Source organism: Microcebus murinus, chromosome 23 (assembly GCF_040939455.1).
Source record: "Microcebus murinus isolate Inina chromosome 23, M.murinus_Inina_mat1.0, whole genome shotgun sequence".
Lineage (NCBI taxonomy): Eukaryota > Metazoa > Chordata > Mammalia > Primates > Cheirogaleidae > Microcebus > Microcebus murinus.
The window spans coordinates 30297861-30317272 of NC_134126.1; the positions used below are offsets into that span (position 1 = coordinate 30297861).

Here is a 19412-nt window from a genome sequence, read left to right on the forward strand (position 1 = left end):
GCCGCCCCCCCCCCCAGGAGCAGCGCCTCCCAGCCAGCCGGGACCGGTGCCTGCTCTGCAGATGTGGGACCGGGACCCCGAGAGGCAGGCGGCTTGCTCAAGGTCACCCCGCAGCCACTGGAGGCGAGACTCACCCACGGGGCTTTTCACTCATCCCCTCAGTTACTCGTTCAGCAATTCCGGCTGCACTCAGCAGCTGGGTGGCTGTAGCGGGTTGTTTAATCTCTCTGAGCCTCAGCTTCCTCACGTGCCAGGGGGGGACATGGTTTACCGTTCGTATAAAACCCCATTAGTGCCTATCCACAGAACTGCTCGAGGATTTAAATAAGATTCTCCATATAAAGTACATAGCACGGGGCCTCCAGATCCCAGTGCTCGGAGGATTCCTCTTACTAATCATGCAGTGATTCATAGGACACCCAAACAGGCAGAAGCTACCCACTGCTGTGCACATAGAAACGAACGGACTGGCACCCCACCCTCGCGCTGCGCACAGGCCAGTCCAAACTGACGTGGGCTATGTTCATCCGGAGCGCAGGGAGCTGTGGGAACATGCAGGCAAACCAGAGCAGGCTTCCTGGAGGAGGTGTCATCTGAGCTGAGTGATAAAGAATGAGTAGGAGGCCCAGCGCGGTGGCTCACGCCTGTCATCCTAGCACTCTGGGAGGCTGAGGTGGGAGGATTGCTCGAGGTCAGGAGTTCAAGACCAGCCTGAGCAAGAGCAAGACCCAGTCTCTACTAAAAATAGAAAAATTAGCCGGGCATGCTCGTTCACACATGCAGTCCTAGCTACTCAGGAGGCTGAGGCAGGAGGACTGCTTGAGCCCAGGAGTTTGAGGTTGCTGTGAGCTAGGCTGACGCCATAGCACTCTAGCCTGGGCAACAGGGTGAGAATCTGTCTAAAAAAAAAAAAAAAAATGACTAGGAATGAGACAAGAAAAGGGAACAGCTTCCTGGGTGTGTGTGAGTGTGAGTGTGTGTGTAAGTGTGCAGGTGTGTGTATTTGTGTAGGAGGTGGCCTCAATGCCAAGTACCTTTCTTTTATCATTCTCCACAATCCCAAAGCCTAGACAGGTTAAGAACTGGCGGGGGACAAGGACAGTGAGGCTTGAGTGAAGAGGAAGGCGGGATGGGGCTGAGTGGAAGGCCAGGCTGGGGGAGTGGCCTTGCCCCGTGTGCCTGGGTGTGGGCCAGGCCTGCCAGCCCCTCCCCGGTGGCAGCTGGAAACCTGTCAGCCCCCACCGATGGCGGCGGGTCTGTGCCCACACAGACAGGCCGGTGCCGTCACAGAGCACGTGTTGACTTGAACGTGCAAACTGTGTTCCACATCAAGGGGGTGGATGAGAGGGGGGCGGCGGCGTGGAGACCGGAAAGGACACAAGCAGGAAACAGATGAGCATGGCTGGAACCTCTGTCCGGACCATGGAGAACGAGGGGCTGAGATGGGGGAGGGCACAGAAGTGAGCAAGCAGAGTTGAATGAAAGTCCTGAAGCCACCGTGGCCTCCTCCTGCGGTGACTAAAGGTGGGGGACTTCATGCCTTCACACCTGCTATGGTTTGACTATGTCCCCTAAATTTCGTGTGTTGGAAACTTAATCCCCAAATTCATATGTTGATGGTCTTTGGAGGTAGGGCCTTTGGGAGGTAGTTAGGATTAGATAAGGACGTCAAGGTGGGGTCCTCGAGATGGCACTGGTGGCTATATTAGAAGGGGAAGAGCGACCGGAGCTGCCTTGCTGTTGCCCGCTGGCCGCGCCATGCCCTCCACCCACCGTGTCGTGGCGCAGCAGGAAGGTGCTCACCACGCGCCGGTGCCATGCCCTTGGACTTCCCAGCCTCCAGAGCCGTGAGCTACATAAGCTTCTTTTGTTTATAAGTTCCCCACATTCTCCACGCCCTTCCCCAGTCTCTGGTATTCCCTTATAGCAACAGAAGACGGACTAAGACAGTGCCCCTCACTCTAGGCCGTCATCAGCCCTGGGGCCTGAGCCAGCCGCTCTGAATGTGGCTTCCATCATTGTCATCCAGGCGGCTCTATCAGCCCTCCCAGTTATGGCCCCAGGAGACCGTGACTCGGGGGTGGGGGTGTCGCGTTTGCAGAGGACAGGGCATCGCGGCAGGTGTGTCTGCGCGGCACAGTCCGCTGAGTCCCCAAACACACTGAATGGTTTCCTCCCCAGAGAGAGTTTGTGGAGCCGCCAGCCCCCAGGGGAGCCCTTGCTGCAGCTCCCCGGATGCCAGCTCCGCACTGGGAGCCGTGAGGGACAAGGCCCCCAGCAGGACAGGGGCTCGGGACAAGGGACAAGGCCCCAGAAGGACAGGGGCTCAGGACGAGGGACAAGGCCCCCAGGAGGACAGGGGCTCAGGACGAGGGACAGGCCCCCAGCAGGACAGGGGCTCGGGACGAGGGACAAGTCCCCCAGGAGGACAGGGGCTCGGGACGAGGGACAAGGCCCCCAGCAGGACAGGGGCTCGGGACGAAGGACAAGGCCCCCAGAATGACAGGGGCTCAGGACGAGGGACAAGGCCCCAGAAGGACAGGGGCTCAGGACGAGGGACAAGGCCCCCAGGAGGACAGGGGCTCAGGACGAGGGACAGGCCCCCAGCAGGACAGGGGCTCGGGATGAGGGACAAGTCCCCCAGGAGGACAGGGGCTCGGGACGAGGGACAAGGCCCCCAGGAGGACAGGGGCTTGGGACGAGGGACAAGGCCCCCAGGAGGACAGGGGCTCGGGACAAGGGACAAGGCCCCAGGAGGACAGGGGGTCGGGACGAGGGACAAGGCCCCCAGCAGGACAGGGGCTCAGGACGAGGGACAAGGCCCCCAGGAGGACAGTGGCTCGGGACGAGGGACAAGGCCCCCAGCAGGACAGGGGCTCAGGATGAGGGACAAGGCCCCCAGGAGGACAGGGGCTCGGGACGAGCTGCTCTCGGCCTGCAAGCAGAGGCATCCTCAGCACCCTGCCCCTCACACAGACGGGCAGCGCTGGGCCAGCGGGGAGCTGAGCGGACACTCAGGAGACCGGGCTACTCGCCCCTTAGCTTGCAGGGCAAGCTTGGGGGAGCCCCTTACCCTCTCTGTGCCCCCACGCTCTGGGCTCTTGGGAACGTTTAACGACGTAGCCCTCCATTCTCCAGGGCCTGCCTTTGCCCCCCGTCGGTGAACCTGGAGCATCCGAACGGCTTCTTCCCAGCCTGGCACTCGCCTTCCCCACTGAGGCTTCCTTCCTCCCCCTGATCGCTCCCGCATTCCTTCACTCCACAGACACTGGTTAAGCCACCTACTAAGTGCCAGCCAGACACACGTTAGGTGCTGGCTACATGAGCCAGACCGCCGGGTAGGACCACGCCCCGCCCTCGTAGCACGGCTCACGTCACACTGAGCTGAGCCCGTAGGGAGCACAGCGGTCACATGACCCCGAGTGGCAAAAGGAAAACAGGCTTTGGATCATGTCACAATAGCAACAGCCCGCATTTACAGAGCGCCTACTGTGTGCCAGCCCCTTAACGTGCATTATGTCTAGGCCTCACAACAATCCTAGGAAGGAGGTATTAAGAAGCCTGACTTACAGAAGAGGACATGGAAGCTCAGAAAGGTTAAGCAATTTATCCAAGACAACACAGCTCCAAAGCACGAGCTGGGATTTCTATGCAAGTCTGTCTGCCTAGGGAGATTGCCGCAGTGCATGGCGTCCCCTGCCGCGTGCGGCAAAAGAAGAAGGTTCTGCATGGCAGAGCCGATGAGACTGCCGTGAGTGGGCCGGGGTGACTGGGACACAGCATGCACCTGTGCCAGCCTCAGGGCGCCCCCGTCCTGCCTGCTCTGCCATCGGGGCTGGCTGGCGCTGTGACGACCTGCATACACACTGACCATCCTCTCTGCATCACGGGGACCGGCCACTTGGTGCCCTACAGCAGCCGAGAGAGGACCCTTTGTGACCACGCAGTATCCAGGGACAAGGCCCTCCCACGGTTACTGAGGATGGGCAGGGACCTGGGGTAGGAGTCGGGGGACTCAGCTGTCCCAGAAGCCACTGGGTCCCATTCTGAATGGAGCCTGGCTAAAGAGAAGAACCCCAACTCTGCTGTCCCCTTCTGGAAGATTTAGGGGAGCCCAGAGCCGGGTGTCCTTACTGCTGTGGTCTAGCCTAGAAAGCCGATAGCCTCCTGAGAAGGAAGGCGGGAAAAGAGCAGAGGGCGCAGCGGGAGGCGCCGGCAATGTTGGGATCCCTGGATGCTCCAGGAGCCCCTCCCTTGGCTGTGTGAGGCAAGAAGGGGCCCATGGCACCTCCACCTGAGCACCTCAAAGGATCCAAACCACACCCTGATTTCTTCTTCCTCCCCCACCCTTCCCGATCTCCGGAAACAGCCCTGCCATCCTCCCAGTGGCCCTGGAAGGTCCCATCCGATTCCTTCTCCCACGTGGTATGTCCAGCCCACTTCCAGCTGGTTCTAGCTCTGCATGCCGGAGACCCTCCCAGTTCCGTCCTTGCCCCTCGCCTGCCCGTCCCACCAGGGCTCCCCATCCTCCCTGTCCCAGTGCGTCCTGCAGGCGGCGGGCACGGTGGCCTTCTGACGCTAACGTGGCAAGGTACGATGATTGATTTTTTACAAATGTTAAACCACCCTGGCATACATGGAATAAATCCTTCTGGGTGGTGATATATAATCCTTTTTATATCCCTGGATTTGATTTGCCAATATTATATTTTGTTAAGGACTTTTGACCTTTTTCAAATGTAATTTGAATTATGTCATTCCCGGCTTAAACCAATCAGGGCTTCACGGCGCGCTGGGAATAAAATGCTAACTCTCAGCCTACACGGCCTTGCCTAAGTCCTGGGTCCTCCATGGGTCTCTCTGGACATCAGCACGGGGCATTGGAGAAGCCAAGTAGGGCCTGCCAGGATGCATCCCAGGATGGCTCCCTTCCTCAAATTCTTCTCCGCTTACAGCTGTAGTTACCTGCTTGTTCCCATGTCTACCAGCTCTGTCTCCCTGCTGGTCTCGGTCCCACATGGGCGGGACCAGGGCCAACTCCTTGAGCGTGATAACATAAGATACCCCACCTTAACAGGAATCTGGCACTTCTGAATTAAGGAAGGCGTTAACTCTCTGCCTCTCCATGCCTGTGCGCGTGTAGCTGACCATGGCCGGGCATGGGCACACAGCCACGCTGCCGAATCTCACTTCAGATCCATCACCGTGAACTTCCGGTGGGCCCTTCCTGCTGCCGTGGGAGACACCAGACTTCCTGAGTCTGGCCACTCTGCCACGTGCTCCGAAATGATTCCGCATTGGCTGCTCTCTCAACGCCTCCCCCTGCACGCTCGCGCTCAGCGGCCGACCTTGCTCCCCACTCCGCTACGGAAACCAAAACGATCACGGGAGAACGTCACCTCCCAGCCTCTGCCCCCACAGCCGCCGCCTGTTAGCACGGCGGCACCTCCAGGATCCTGCCTCAGCCAGCCCTCCTCGCAGGCCCCACTTGCCTGAGCGAGGAGATCACTCCGGAAATTCTCTCCCCTGTTCCATCCGAGCGGTTTGCTCCCCACGGGATCGTTTCGGTCAGCGCGCAAACATACCAACCCCTCCTGGCTTAAAAAGCAACATGAAGCAAAATGCCTTGTCCCCACGGCTCCTGACAGCTACCACCCCGTTCCTCGGCTCCCTCTGCAACGAAAGTCCTCAAGGGCGCCCTGCGCCAGCTGCCTCCAATCCCACTCCTCTTCTCTCTGGAGCCTTCGCCAGTCGGACTTTCTGCCCCGGCCCCGCGCCATCCACATTGCCCCTGCCAAGGTCGCCGGTGGCCTTGCTGAACCCAGCGGTAATTCTCAGTCCTCTTCTCTAGTCATCCACGGGCAGCATTCGAAACAGCCCGTCTCTGGCCCCTCCGTGATGGATGTTCCGCCCTTGGCTTCAGGGACGCCACCCTTTGGGCTCTGGGTTTTCCTCCCACATCTGAGGGTCTCCTTGCGTCTCCTCTGCTGCTGCCTCCTCTTCTCCCCGCTTCTCAGTGCTCAGCCCTTGGTCCTCTTCTTTATCCGTACTGTCACCCTTGAGGACCTCGTTCGTGCAGCCCATGGATTTCAACCCATCTATAAACCATGACTCCCACATTTCCCTCCCCAGCCCAGGCCTCCCTCCTGAACTCCATCCACGCAACGTCCAGCCCCCGGCTCCACATCCCGTGGTGGTATCCCGGTATCCGTGAGACACGCCCAAGTCAGCGACTCTAATCCTAACTCCCTCTGTGGCTCCTGCAGCCTGCACCACCCACAGCCTTTCACGCCTCGGATGTGCCGGCTCCATCCTCCCAGCCTCTTAGGACTAAAAGTTTGCCCATAATTGACTCCTCTGTCTCACATCCAACCTATAGGAAAATTCCCACATCCAACCCATGAGCAAATTCTTTGGCTCTTTCTCCAAAATATATCGTGAATTTAAGCAAAGCATGGAATTTCATCACCAATGAGAGGGAAAAACCTACTCGGTGAACAGCGATGAAACTCAGCCCTAACTTTGGGCTTCAGAAGCCACACACAAAGGTACAAAGAGCTTGATTCCATTTATAAAAGTCCAAGAACAAGCAAAACCAATCTACAGGGATGAAGGTCAAGATAGCAGGTACCGTTCTTAGGACATTGACCATAGGGCATGCCATGGGAGCCTTGTGGGATGCTGAGAACGTCCTAAATATTGATCCGGGTGGTGGTACATACACATGCAAAAATGCATTGGGCCGCACACTTAAGATTTATGCACTTTATTGTATAAAACTTTTACCCTAATAAAAATGAAGCAAAAAGTTAAAATTTTAAAATTCACATCCAGAATGAACCACTCCTCATCACCTCCTCTGCTGTCTCTCAGATCCAAGCCACCTCCTTCTTCTCTCTCCTGAATCACTGCAATAGCTGCTAACCAGTCCCCTGCTTGCACCCCGCCCCTAAAGCATGTCCTCTGCTCAGCAGGCAGCATGATCCATTAACGCCTAAGCTGGGTCACCTCTGCTCTAAACCCTGCAGTGGCTCCCCATTTCCCTCGGAGTAAAAACCAGTGTCCCCCGAGGGCCACACGTACATGGGCCGGTGGCCCGTTAACTCTGACCACTAGCCTCCTTGCTAGTCCCCAAGCATTTCAAGTAAACTCCTATCCTAGGGCCTCTGCTCTAGTTCTTTCCCCCGCATGGCATGCCCTCCCCATATCCGCGTGGCATGTCCCCTTACTCCAGGCTTTGGCTCAGGTGGCGCCTTCCCCACGAAGCCTCACGGACCACCTCGTCTAAAGTTGCCACCCTTCCTCCCCAGCCCCATCCTGCCATTTCCAATCCCATTTACCTTGCTCTTTTCTTCCTTTTTTCCATAGTGCATTTCACCTTCCAGCACGCTACATCATTTAGGCATTGTGTTCATGGGTTAGCATCCGTCCTCCAGTTCATTAGAAGCCAGGGTCCGCCAGGGTCTCTGTTTTGTTCATGACACTACTCCAAGTGTCTCCAACAGAGCCTGGCTCGCACGAGGCGCTCAACTAGTATGTGTCGAATGAGGGAGCGAATGAGTAGATCTGTCTCTATCAGGGCCCTGTGTGGGGACAAGCCAGGGTGACCAGCTGCCCTCCTCTCCCAAAGAGCAGAGTTCTAGAAGCGGAGGCCGGAAGACAGTCCTGAAGGGCCGCAGAGAGTGAGTGTGGCGTAGGATCAGCCGCCCAGCCCAGCACTGCAAGGAGTCGGCGCCAGTCTCCTGCCAGGCCCACAGTCGGGGCGCGGGTTTCTCCTTGGCCACCTTGCTCTGTAGGAATTCATAATCTCCAGAATGACTAAGAGCCCCCAGACAGAGCAGAGACGAGAGCAGCCTGCCATCTCTGGGTCCCCCGGCCTGGCAAAGTGCCTGGCACGCGTAGCAGGTGCTCAATGGGTGTTTATGAAACAGATAAACGGATGTCACCCCCAACTCCACACTCTCTGGAGTCCTGTTGGGGAGTAAACTGCCAGGGTAAGGAGCAAGACAGAAAAAGATGCCCCCATCTCCCTTCATTTGGGGTCAGGGAAGCCCCTTGCCAGCTGCCCCCATGTCCCTGCCCACCTTCAAGCCAGTATTTCCAAGGGAACATGGATGCCAAGGCCCACCCACCTGCCTCCCCTTCCCCTTCCCCTTCCCATCCCACCACTACCGACCAGCCTTTTCTTTGTATTGTAGTATATGGTGGCCTCCTTGGGGTGTGATTGGGAAGCTGGGGTTCAAGGAGTGAGTTCTACAGCCCAATGAGTTCTAGAGCCCTGTGCCTCTCAGCTCCTCCCTCCCTGCCCTGTGCACCTGAGCCCACCTGCCCAATGAGGCCAAGCAAGAAGACTCACACTCCCAGCCCTGTACCCTGGAGACCGCTCTCCTCACCAAGAGGCAAAGGAACAGGGAGCCGAGACCAGGCAATAAGAATGAGACCCGGGGCCATACAGCCCCACCCTGCCTAGCCTAGAAGGGCAGATGGCCAAACGCCCCCTGGAGATCTGCAGTGCAGGTGAAACTGGGCAGGGGAAGGGGCAAGTTCGAGTAAAGGGAGTTGGGAAATACATTTAACCTCACAAGAAAATCCTTACTGGTAGGGACTGTGCTGTTTACCAGGAGCACGACCCAGGGTTCTAGACTCGGCTCTGACCCCACAATGCGAATCACTAAAGCGCCTTTTGTAATAATAAAATATCAGTAACAATCTAAATAGGCAACAATATAAGAATAAATAATTAAATGATATCTAAAAAAAAATTTTTTTTGAGACAGAGTCTCACTTCTGTTGCCCGGGCTAGAGTGCCGTGGCGTCAGCCTAGTTCACAGCAACCTCAAACTCCTGGGCTCAAGCGATCCTCCTGCCTCAGCCTCCCAAGTAGCTGGGACTACAGGCATGCGCCACCATGCCCAGCTAATTTTTTCTGTATATATTAGTTGGCCAATTAATTTCTATTTATAGTAGAGACAGCATCTTGCTCTTGCTCAGGCTGGTCTCCTGACCTTGAGCGATCCTCCCGCCTCGGCCTCCCAGAGTGTTAAGGTTATAGGCGTGAGCCACCACGCCCAGCCTAAATATTCATTTACTCAAAAATGTTTGCGGCTCGTCTACCCTGTGCCAGGCGTGGGGCTGTGCAGGGTTGTAAGCAGACGTGGCCCTGGCTTTTGGGTGCTTACCAAGCCCAGAGAGAGGGACGTCTCACAGGAAACCACCCAGGCCACAAGTGACGGAGGTGGAAGGAGAAGCAGATCCAACCTGAGTCCCTCACAGAGGCAAATACCCTGGGGGCTCCGGGAAGGCCTCCCTGGGGAGGGGCTGTTTTAGCTGAGACCTAAAAGATGAGTCATGATACAACACGACTTCATACCGTCATCAAAGCCCTTACAAAATCATTTTAGTTGACGCAGGGAAATGCTCACACTATAACGCTAAGTGAATAAAATGGGATATAAAACCATTATATATAGATGTTCTCAATATGTAAAAATAATATATCTATATATGTGTGTGCATGAGTGGAAAAATTTTCTGGAACACCAAAATGTTAGCTGGAGTTCTCTCTGTAGGTGGTAGAATTACTGGTGATTTGATCATCTTTATTCTTTCTTATGTTTCTCACAATCAACATGGATTGCTTTATGCTCAGAAATAAATATCGAGACCAGGCGCGGTGGCTCACGCCTGTAACCCTAGCACTCTGGGAGGCTGATTCGGGCGGATCACTCGAGGTCAGGAGTTCGAAACCAGCCTGAGCAAGAGTGAGACCCCGTCTCTACCAAAAATAGAAAGAAATTAATTGGCTAACTAAAAATATATAGAAAAAATTAGCCAGGCATGGTGGCGCACGCCTGTAGTCCCAGCTACTCGGGAGGCTGAGGCAGGAGGATCGCTTGAGCCCAGGAGTCTGAGGTTGCTGTGAGCTAGGCTGACGCCACGGCACTCCAGCCCAGGAGACAGAGTGAGACTCTGTCTCAACAAAAGAAAGGAGAGGAGAGGAAAGGAGAGGAGAGGAGGAGGAGGAGGAGAGAGAAAGAGAAAGAGAGAGAGAGAGAAAGAGAGAAAGAGAGAGAGAGAGAAAGAAAGAAAGAAAGAAAGGAAGGAAGGAAGGAAGGAAGGAAGGAAGGAAGGAAGGAAGGAAGGAAGGAAGGAAGGAAGAAAGAAAGAAAGAAAGAAAGAAAGAAAGAAAGAAAGAAAGAAAGAAAGAAAGAAAGAAAGAAAGAAAGAAAGAAAGAAAGAAAGAAAAAGAAAGATTGAATGTCCGAGTGCAGCCCTACAGCCGCACCCGGGACTGCTGGGCAGCAGGCTTCTCCCAGAGGCACCTGGCGTCCCTGCTCCCAGGCTGACAGCCCAGCAGGCTGCTCCACAAGCACTCGGTCATTTCCGGGAGGTCATCCCGATGCCAGCCGGCCGGGGACGATTTCCCACTCGAAACGAATCCAGATTCCTCTTCGACTAAAGTCCCTGTCCCCCTGGTGCAGCACAGCCCTTAGCACAACCCACCGACCCACCGGAAGGCTGCCCCCTCCACAGAGATTAGCTTCTCCATCGCACAGCCATTTCACTGCATCACACTCCCCTGGGCCTGCCCTTGACTTGCAGACTTAACTCGCGGAGGCTGCGTTTTTCCTTTGTGTTCCTGGAGGAGCAGGTGATTGCCTAGAGCTCCTCTGCCCTAGCCAAGGCAGGGGAGCAAGACTGGGAGGAGGAAAGAACCCCGGCTGGCTCAGCTCCCTGTGCCTCGGTTTCCCCATCAGTCCGAGATTGTGAGAGGCTGGGCTTCGGGGCTTCCTTCGATGCCTCTTCCCTCCCAGATGCTCCAGGCCTGTGACTCACCCATCCTTAGACAGAGGGTCTGGAGATGGCCTACCTGTCCCGAAAGCAGATGGCATGGCCTGAGAGCAACTGTTCTGGGGCCCAGGGGTCACCTGCTGGGGCGTGGCAGCACACGGAGCACATTAGTTGTCACGAATGGCCCAGGCTAGCCGGAGTGTGAGGGCTAAATGGATGCCCCAAAGCGAACACGCCCTAGTCTCCCAGATTTTCCTTGCTGCCCGAGCTCAGGCCTAGCATGCCAGGCCACCCAGCCCTCTCGCCCTCCCTGCCTCGCTCCCCTGGGTCAGCAGCCCAGCTGGGCAGCCTTCCAGCTGTGGACAGAGGCAGGGCTGCCAGGGGCTCAGCTGCCCACTGGAGTGAAGGTGGGGAGGGAGGGCGAGATGGCGTGTGTGGGCTGAGCAGAGGGCAGAGGCCATTGGAAAGATCAGAGGAGAAAAGTCACCCCACTGACAGCTTTGAGGAAACTCCTCCACAAATCCTACAGAGTCTGGGGCTGACGCAAGAAGCACATGGGCTTACTGGTTGAAGGCATCTGTTAGGCCTGGATTCAAATCCTGCCTTTGCTCTAGACAAGCTGCCTGGGCAACTTACTGAACCTCCCTAAGCCTCAGACCAAAGTTTATCTAAAGAACTGTCTCTAGAATGGGGAGAACAATAATCTCTGCTAGAGGAGAGGCTATGAACATGAAATAAGGTGTCTGTGTGTGTGTGTGTGTGTGTGTGTGTGTGTGTGTAAAACGTAGCATTGTGCATAGCACACACTGGCCAGGAGCTAAAAAACACAACACAGCAAGAGCTGCCCAGGATCCCGACACAGCCCTGGCAGGAGTCAGGAGAAGGAAGAGCCACAGGGAGTTAGCGCCAACAGGAACCTCAGAGACCTCAAATCCAATGCCTTCATTTAACAGATGGCAGGGAGCAAAGGCTCAGAGAGGTTGAAAAACTTGTCTAAGGCTGCAGAGCTATTTAGCAACAGAGCAAGGGTCAAACTCAGCTCTGCCCGACTTGAAAACACACACGGCCCCTTCGCTCCACTCCAACCCATCTGGCCACAGACAGCCCCTTGTGGGGTCTCCTTCCCACAGAGGGCTTTGGTCCGGGAGCCCCCCATCAGCCCTCCTTCCTGCGACCAGCCCCCTGGAACAGGCACCAAATTACCGCAGAGTGCCCCCGAGAAAGCCTTGGGCGAGGAGGGGGTGGTGGAGATTCCCTAGAACCAGGAGCTGAGGGGAATAGGTGTCGATTACCAAGCATGCAGAGGCGCTATGCAAATAACATGCAAACTACATGTAAACGACCACAGGTTATTGATGAATCAACAATTTGAGCTTTTTGAAAAAAAATTTGTAACTGGATCACACTATATGATGTGACTCTCTTTTCTCTCTTGGCTCTCTGCCAAGTGGAAAGACATAAAATTTGTGCCTGAGCGACCGAACCATGCCTCGCTCAGCGAGGGGCCGGCTGACTCCTGTATCCAGATGCCCCGGACACGCCTCGCCGATGCCCGATGCCCGGGCAGCACGACTCCCCGGTACCCAGGGCCGCGTCTGCCTTTGACTGGTGCGTCGGGGCAGCGAGTGCCCCTGGGGGCCTCTGGCTGAGACCTCGGACAGACCCAGCAGCCTGCTGAGTCCAGCTGCCCGGAGGGGAGCAGAGCGTGCTGTTCCTCCTTCAGGGGCCCCCGGCGGGGACAGGCAGGGCCCAGAGGGGCCCAGTACCCAGGCCAGGGTCCCTGCTTGAGGACCCAGGCCCCGCAGCCCTTCCCTAACTCAGGAGGAAGGCTCCTCTCCTGGGCTCCACTCCCAGGCGCTGCCGCTGGTGGCCCGGAAAGGAGCCGTGCTGAGCAGGTGGGGCAGCTCTGGCCAGCACCCTGGGGTGGAAGGAGGGCAGATCTGGACTGCAGCAAGGAGGTTAGAGGTTAGTCATCTGGGAGGCCTGCCTGAGGCTCCACCGTGTGTGCTCTGGAAACTTGGCCAAAGCAATCAGCGTTCACTGCGGATCTGCAATGTGCCAGACACACACCGCGCCGGGCATTCTGGAGAATTTGCAGAAACAGACAAGACGTGGTCACTGCCCGGGTCACTGCCCCTGGGGCGCTGACAGTCCACCAGAGGAGAAGAAACACATGTAGATGTAACAACAGTGCTTTGACACCTCCTTGGAAGTGTGTGTGTGTGTGTGTGTGTGTGTGTGTGTGTGTGTGTGTGTGTTGCCATATAAAAGCACCAGCGTGGGGGGGAGGGCTGCCCCACCCAGGCTTACTTGGATAATAAAACTACAAACAGAGACCTACCACTTGCGGCTTGCATATAATATGTTAGGCATAATAATACTAAGCTCTCTGTGTAAGTTCCTTATGTTCTTCTAATAAATAGGAAGTAGATACTACTATTAAAGTCCTCTTTTATAGGTGAGGAAATTAAAGCTCAAAGAGGTTAAATAAGTGGCTTCCCCCAGGCTGCACAGCTAGAAGTTCAAAGCAAGGACTTGAACCCAGGCCTGCGGGAGCCCCTGCGCAGGCCCTGGCCTCGCTCCTCAAGACCCCCGCTCCGAGGCTACGGCAGCTGCTGCCTAAAGGAATGAGCCTGCAGTTCCCACAGCCCCAGCCCCGGCCCCCCCAGGGCAAGCAGGGCACATTCTGTGGCCATGACCTCCGTCACAGCTGGAAGGGGCCTTTGGTTCGCCTTGGCACCCAGTCAGCAGACAGAACCGGAGCAGCCTCCTCCACGGAACATCTGTGCGAGTTCCCAGATGTGGCCAAGCTTGGCTGTCGTGGTCCTGCTCGGAGGCCCAGCCCTTCACCTGGGTGGAGGGCAGCGTTGTCTGCATGGCCCAGCAACAACCCGGGCTACAGGCGGCACACAGGCCCCGCAGTGGCTGAGCTTGCGGGGCTTCCGGCTGCATCCCCTTCCCGGCCCCGTTCACCGGGAAGCCTGCAGGCTGTGAGGGAGGGGGACGGGGTGCTGGGAATGGGGGAGTTCGGAAGGAAGGCAGACCATTGGACCCAGGCTTTGCCCCCAGCCAGCTGCGGGAGACCCTCTGAATCTGTTTCTCCCTCCCACGGCTCCTGCTCTACCTCCCTTCCAGGCACACGATAACAACAGGAAAAAATTGTGCATCAAAAAATAATAATAATAATACTTTGGAAAGTTAAATATGCACAAATGAAACACAAAGGGAGAAATGTGGGTGCCTAGGCCTGCCCGGGCAAGGGGCCAAGCGAAGCCAGAGGCCCTACGTCCCAGGCAAGGAAGCTACGCTGGGGACGGCAGGTGCCGGAGATGACCCAGAGTTCCCCAGTAGGAAAGGACTCTACTGGTGACGAGAATTTAAAGAGGGGCAAGCACAGCTCACAAAAGTGGCCCAGCAGGGCCAGTCCCTGGCAGTATGCCCAGGCACTCATTGGCACTTGGTGGCCCAGGCACTGCCTGGCGATGATATTATGGTCTGGCAGGTCCGGGCAGGGAGCCCCAGCATGGACTGGACACCCACGCCGAGGACTGCACCAGCAGGCCACCCCCCGCCCCAGTGCTGCCTGGAGACGGCACAAGCACCTCTACTGCACAGACACACACAGTTTTGCAACAGAACGGGAACATTAAGAGCAGGCGCCAGCGTTTTTCCCTCCTCCTGCCTGCAACAGAGATCCCCTAAGTGGGAGTTGGGCAGAGGTAATCAGACCACTGGGTTCAGCAGGACAAGCCCAGAGGCTGCAGCTGGCTGGCACAGAGATACCTGGAGAACAAGAGAGCTAAAGAGCGCCTTCAGGAAGCTGCGTGGGGCTGGAGAACCAGCACTCGCGGCCCTGGTGTGCCACCCTCAGTACGTCCTCACCCTGGCCCTAGCTCTCTGCTCTGACCCTTCCTCTTCCCTGGGACTGGTGGAGCTCAGCTCGTTCCCACCCAGAGCTCACTGTGACCCCATCCCGGTGGCCTCTCTAAACTTCCCTCCTCTACAGCAGGCCCGACGAGCAGCCTGGGCTTCCCTGTCTGCAGCAGCTTCAGCTCTGGGGTCCTGGGCACTGCCAGGTTCGTGCTCCCCCAGCCACCCAGCCCCCTCCTGCTTCCCTGCCACTGAGAGCAGAGGACAGGAAGGCAGAGTGAGGACTGGGGCACGATGACCCAGGGAAGCCCTGGCTTACCTGGGGTCTTATGCTCTACTTCTATCCTTTCTAAATGGCCCTCGAGCCAGCCCGCTGGGGTGCCGCGAGTACCTTCGGCTGCTGTGGACTCACCGGAGGGGGATCTTGACACGGAGGTAGCGGTCCACAGCAATGGCCAGCAGGGCCAGGATGGAGCTCTGGGTGAGGATGAGGACTGGGCAGGCAACCATGAGGCAGGTGTGGAAGTAGGTCTGCGGCCCAATGTTGATGAGGATGGCAAGTGGGATGACCAGGGCGCCCACTGCCACGTCAGCCACCGCCAGCGACACGATGAAGCAGAAGGTGGCATCCCGCAGTGCCTGGTTCACCTTCACCGCCCAGATCACCAGCACGTTCCCGGGCACGGAGACCAAGGCGATGAGCACCTCGATGCTGATGTAGGCGGCCTGGAAGGCCGAGATGGAGGGCGGCATGGCGGGCCGGGGCTGGGCACATCAGCAGGCAGGCGCCGAGGGGCACCCGGCAGGCACCTGTGGTCAGGAAGACGGGGATGGGGAGGCCTGCGTGGGAGGCGGGAATCCCGCCGCCCTGTGGAGATGTGGCCCACTTGGCACACCCAGCGCCTGCCCAGGCTGGCAGGGGTCCCCAGCCCTTTCCCTGCCTAATCTCTGTCCCTGCCCTTATCACCCCAGAGGTTCCATTCAGCAACTGAAAATAGCAGCAGCCTTGCAGCTCTGTTATCAGGTGCGAGGCAGCTCCCAGCAGGCACACACAGCCCAGGGGGCTCCGTGCCCACCTCTGCCCACCCTGCCCTGAGAACAGGACGCAGGCAGCTCACCAACCCGCCCGCTGGCCCGCAGGGGGTCCTACAGCCAGTGCCCAAACTTCCCGGGACCTGGTGCCTCCGCCGGGAGCTCCGGGCCGCGTCGCGGGGCTGGGCTGGGCTCTGGGCACCGCGCGGCAGCTCATAGTCCCCCAGGCTCCCGCCGCAGCGCGCCGGCCCGGCCTTTCAAGCAATCACATGGTGCGGCGGAGGCTCGCCCCGGCTGCTTTTAAAGAGGTAGCGCCCGGGTTCCACCTGGGACTGGCGCGGCAGAGGTGGGTCTCGGGGACTGAGCTCAGGATCAGGCCAGGGCGCGGGCTCCCCATTCCCCAGCGTGCGCGCACACCTGCCCCGCGCCCACCCGCTGGAGATGTCGCGGGTGCCCGGCTCCGAGCCGTCCCCTGGTCCCGCTCCAGCTCTGTCAGGGACCCTTGCCGGTCGCCTGCCCCACGGGGACATTACAGTCGCTTCTCTCCTGCACCCCATCTGGGAGCCCCAAAGGCAAACGGAGGCTCAGACTTACCCAAGGTCACCAAAGCTGGCAGCGCTCCCAGCCACCTGAGCTGTTCTGTCCCAGTGCCCCCACACCTCGACGCCTTCAGCAGCCGCTGGCTCTGGGGATCCTGCAGAACCCACGGCCCGCCTGTCAGGTCCGGTCCAGGGGAATGAGACTGGAGACTCGGGCGCGGCGCCTCCGTCGCCCCCGGCGAGGCGCGGGAGCAGAGTGACAATCGGGCTCCGCACACCGGGAGGGGGCGGGGGCGGCGGCAGCACCCGCGGGCCCCTCCCTCCTCGCCCTCCGTCTCCTCCCCCATCCCCTCCTCTAAACAAAGGAAGTGATACTGGGTGAGAAAAGCTACAAAAATGTGAGCTTTGTCGAAGGGTCTGGTGTGTGCACCCGGCCTCCGGGCTGGACAGAGGCGCCGCCTCCCCGTGTCCACTCTCTCCCTTCCACACGCGGGATGCCCGGAAGCCCTGGTCTGGCCTCCAGAGACCCCTCCCTGTCACAACGCACGCAGCACCTCCCCTGCAGGGGTCCAGGATGCCCACCCTCAGACCCGCGGGGAGATGGCAGCCCTGGCACCCTCCCCGCGCGCCCTGCTCGCTCCGTGAACCGCTCTCCTCTCCGCAGTCTCCGCACACCGCGCAGCGCTTTGCTCGCTCCAGCCTGAGTCATTACCTTCCTCTCCCATCCATCTTTCAGAGCGGCCTGGTAGTCTATTAGCAGTTTCCATTCTGCAGATGAGGGTGCCGAGGCTGGGGGAAGTGGCCAGCTTCCCGGGATCTCTGTCAGTGTCTTCGCCCTGCGCACCTCTTCCTCCCTCCTCTTCCTCCCTCCCTCTGCCTCTTCATAGCTGTCCTGTTCGGGAAGGTGTCTAGTCCAAGCCCCTCGTGTCACAGATAAGTAAGCAGACAGGAAGGAAGGGACTTCTGAGAGGTCACAGGGCAAATCCTAACGGGACCAGAGTAAGAGACCCGGGCCCGACTCTCCCCACTGTGCCCAGAGTCCCCTCTCGGCCGCCTCCTGGCAGTTTCAGGTTAGGTAGCCCATGGGTGTTGGCTAAGGACCCCCAGGGCAGACCCTGGGAAAGAATGGGTGCCTCTCAGAGATCCCAAACTGAGAATGCTTGATCATGGGTGTTGGGAAAGGGCCCCGGGAGGGCAAAGAGAGTCAGACTGGGGGACCCCAGTGCCACCTAGCCAGGATCCGGCCACTTTGGACTCAAGAGAGGGGCTCTGGCCAGAGGAGGGGAGCAAACTGCTTCTGCGGGGGCCTGCACTGAATCACAGCGGGGAGCGGGTGGGGCCGGAACTGCGTAGCTGGGAGGAGGGAGGTAAGGGCCATCCAGTCTTCCAGAGGGGGCCCAACCTGGGGAAAGAGAGCTTCCATCTCTGCCTTCGTGGGGAGCAAGGAATCGGCGCCTCAGACAACAGCGTTTCAATTCTTCCCTAGGGGCCAGCTGGAGGAACTAGGAAGTGTAAACTCTCCTTCCTCCTCTTTCACGCCACTTCCCCTGCTGTCTTGCCAACACGCCCACTCCCCGAGCCACCCAGACATGCAGGCCTTTGCGTCCACCCCCTGACCTGCGGCCCTGCCCTTAGCTTAAGCCATTGCGGCTCAGGGCTTTTTTCTCTCGGCTTCCCAGCTGTGGCTCTTCTAGCTGCCTGGGCCACCTGCAAAGATCCAGTCGTGCCCAGCTTGGGGCAGAGGGTGGGCGATTGGGGTCATGCTCCCTGACCCTCAGCAGCATCTTCAGCCACACAACACACTGTCACCCCCAATTCTTACCATGGGCTGATCACATGTTACTGTATGCATTTGCATAATATCTGTAGATAATTTCTTCCTCAATTCTGGACAAAATGAGCCCAAACCTTCTTCCCTTCTGTCCTCCCTCCTTCCGCCCCTGCCTGTCCCCGGGCCAGGCCTCCTGAGGGATTCGACGGGTCTATCTGAGAACAAAGCTGGCCAAGGCAGGTCCAGCCCGGAGAGCCGCTCTGCAGGGGCGGGAGTCGGGGAGGGGTCGGCGCCGTGCAGTGTGGTGAGAAGAGCGCTTGACTGACTGTCAGACGCACTGGAAGCTGCCCTCTAGGCCAGACTCTGCCGTCAGGGGCTCTGTGGTCTCAGCAAGTCACTGTTCCTCTCCCAGCCTCAGTTTACCCATCTGTTAAGTGTTGTCTATCGTCCTTTCCTGCTCCAACAGCTGGTAAGTCCATTCCAAGGTGGGAGAGACAGACTGAGACGGAGACCATGGAGACCACAGAGCTCAGTCTTCCCATCCAGAAACTTCTCAGTCCCAGCTCCCCCTTTGCGGTGTGGATCCCAGGGCTGAGAGGAGGGGAGCTTTGTGGTGGAGGGAAGTGGAGGGAGAGGGGAGGCCAGAGGTCTATGGTGGGGAGAGGACCATGGGGGAGGATGTAGGCAGAACAGGTAGAGCCAAGGTGTCTGGAATGTACCCTGAGCCAAAAACTCACTGGCATTCACAGTGTGTCTAGAACCCCCTAACTAGATGACCCTTCCCACACCAGGGTCCCTTCATGCACTGCAGCCATGCGACTCTCCGAGCTTCGCCCTCCAAAGCCTCCAAAGCTGAGCCTTGGTTTCCTTGTCTGTAAAATGGGCATAGGAATACCTACCACTTCATATGATAGTCGTAAGAACGCAAGGAGCTGACTTATAGAGAGTGTCTAGCACAGATATTTTAGGCAAGTGGGTGAGGCCAGGAGTTCAAGACCAGGCTGGGCAACACAGGAAGACCCTGCCTCTACAAAAAAAGGCAAGTAAGCAGCCCCAGGCCTGGCAATTGGGGGGAGGGAAGGAGAGTGCAAACTTATGAGATCTGCTCTGGAGAGCCAGTGACACTAAAGGTACCACAAGTACCAAGTTTAGGCCCCTTAACAATGCCCAGTGCAAAGCTTCTATTCTGCACGTGACTCTGGGACCAAGATAGTGCCACAGGAGGTACAAATATCCCCAGCGCCTGGTCCTCACTCCCAATCCCCCCTTACCTCTTGGTCCTAGTTCCGTCCTTTCAAAGCCCCTGTCCTGGGTTTCTCCACTAGCCCCTCACCCTGTGGCCTCTCCCCTGTGGGCAGGGGTGAATGGGGAAGAGGGAGGGCTGAAGCGGAAGCATGCCTGGGGGTGAC

General features: G+C 57.9%; 1 protein-coding gene across 4 annotated transcripts in view; it reads right to left on the minus strand.

The window, feature by feature from the left end:
- Window positions 1-16376, minus strand: part of ADORA1 (adenosine A1 receptor) — a 34368-nt gene extending 17992 nt beyond the window's left edge. The window contains exons 1-2 of one of the 4 annotated variants that reach the window (XM_075996941.1): window positions 15789-15925; window positions 15074-15400 (exon numbers count right to left, since the gene is read on the minus strand). In XM_075996941.1, coding sequence (XP_075853056.1) covers window positions 15074-15400; window positions 15789-15910 — 449 coding nt within the window. In that variant the 5' untranslated portion in view covers window positions 15911-15925. Of the gene's footprint in view, window positions 1-15073; window positions 15510-15779; window positions 15926-16287 lie in introns of those variants that run through there. The other 3 variants (XM_012758701.2, XM_075996939.1, XM_075996940.1) reach the window with 3 other exon arrangements.
- Window positions 16377-19412: the final 3036 nt, after the last annotated feature.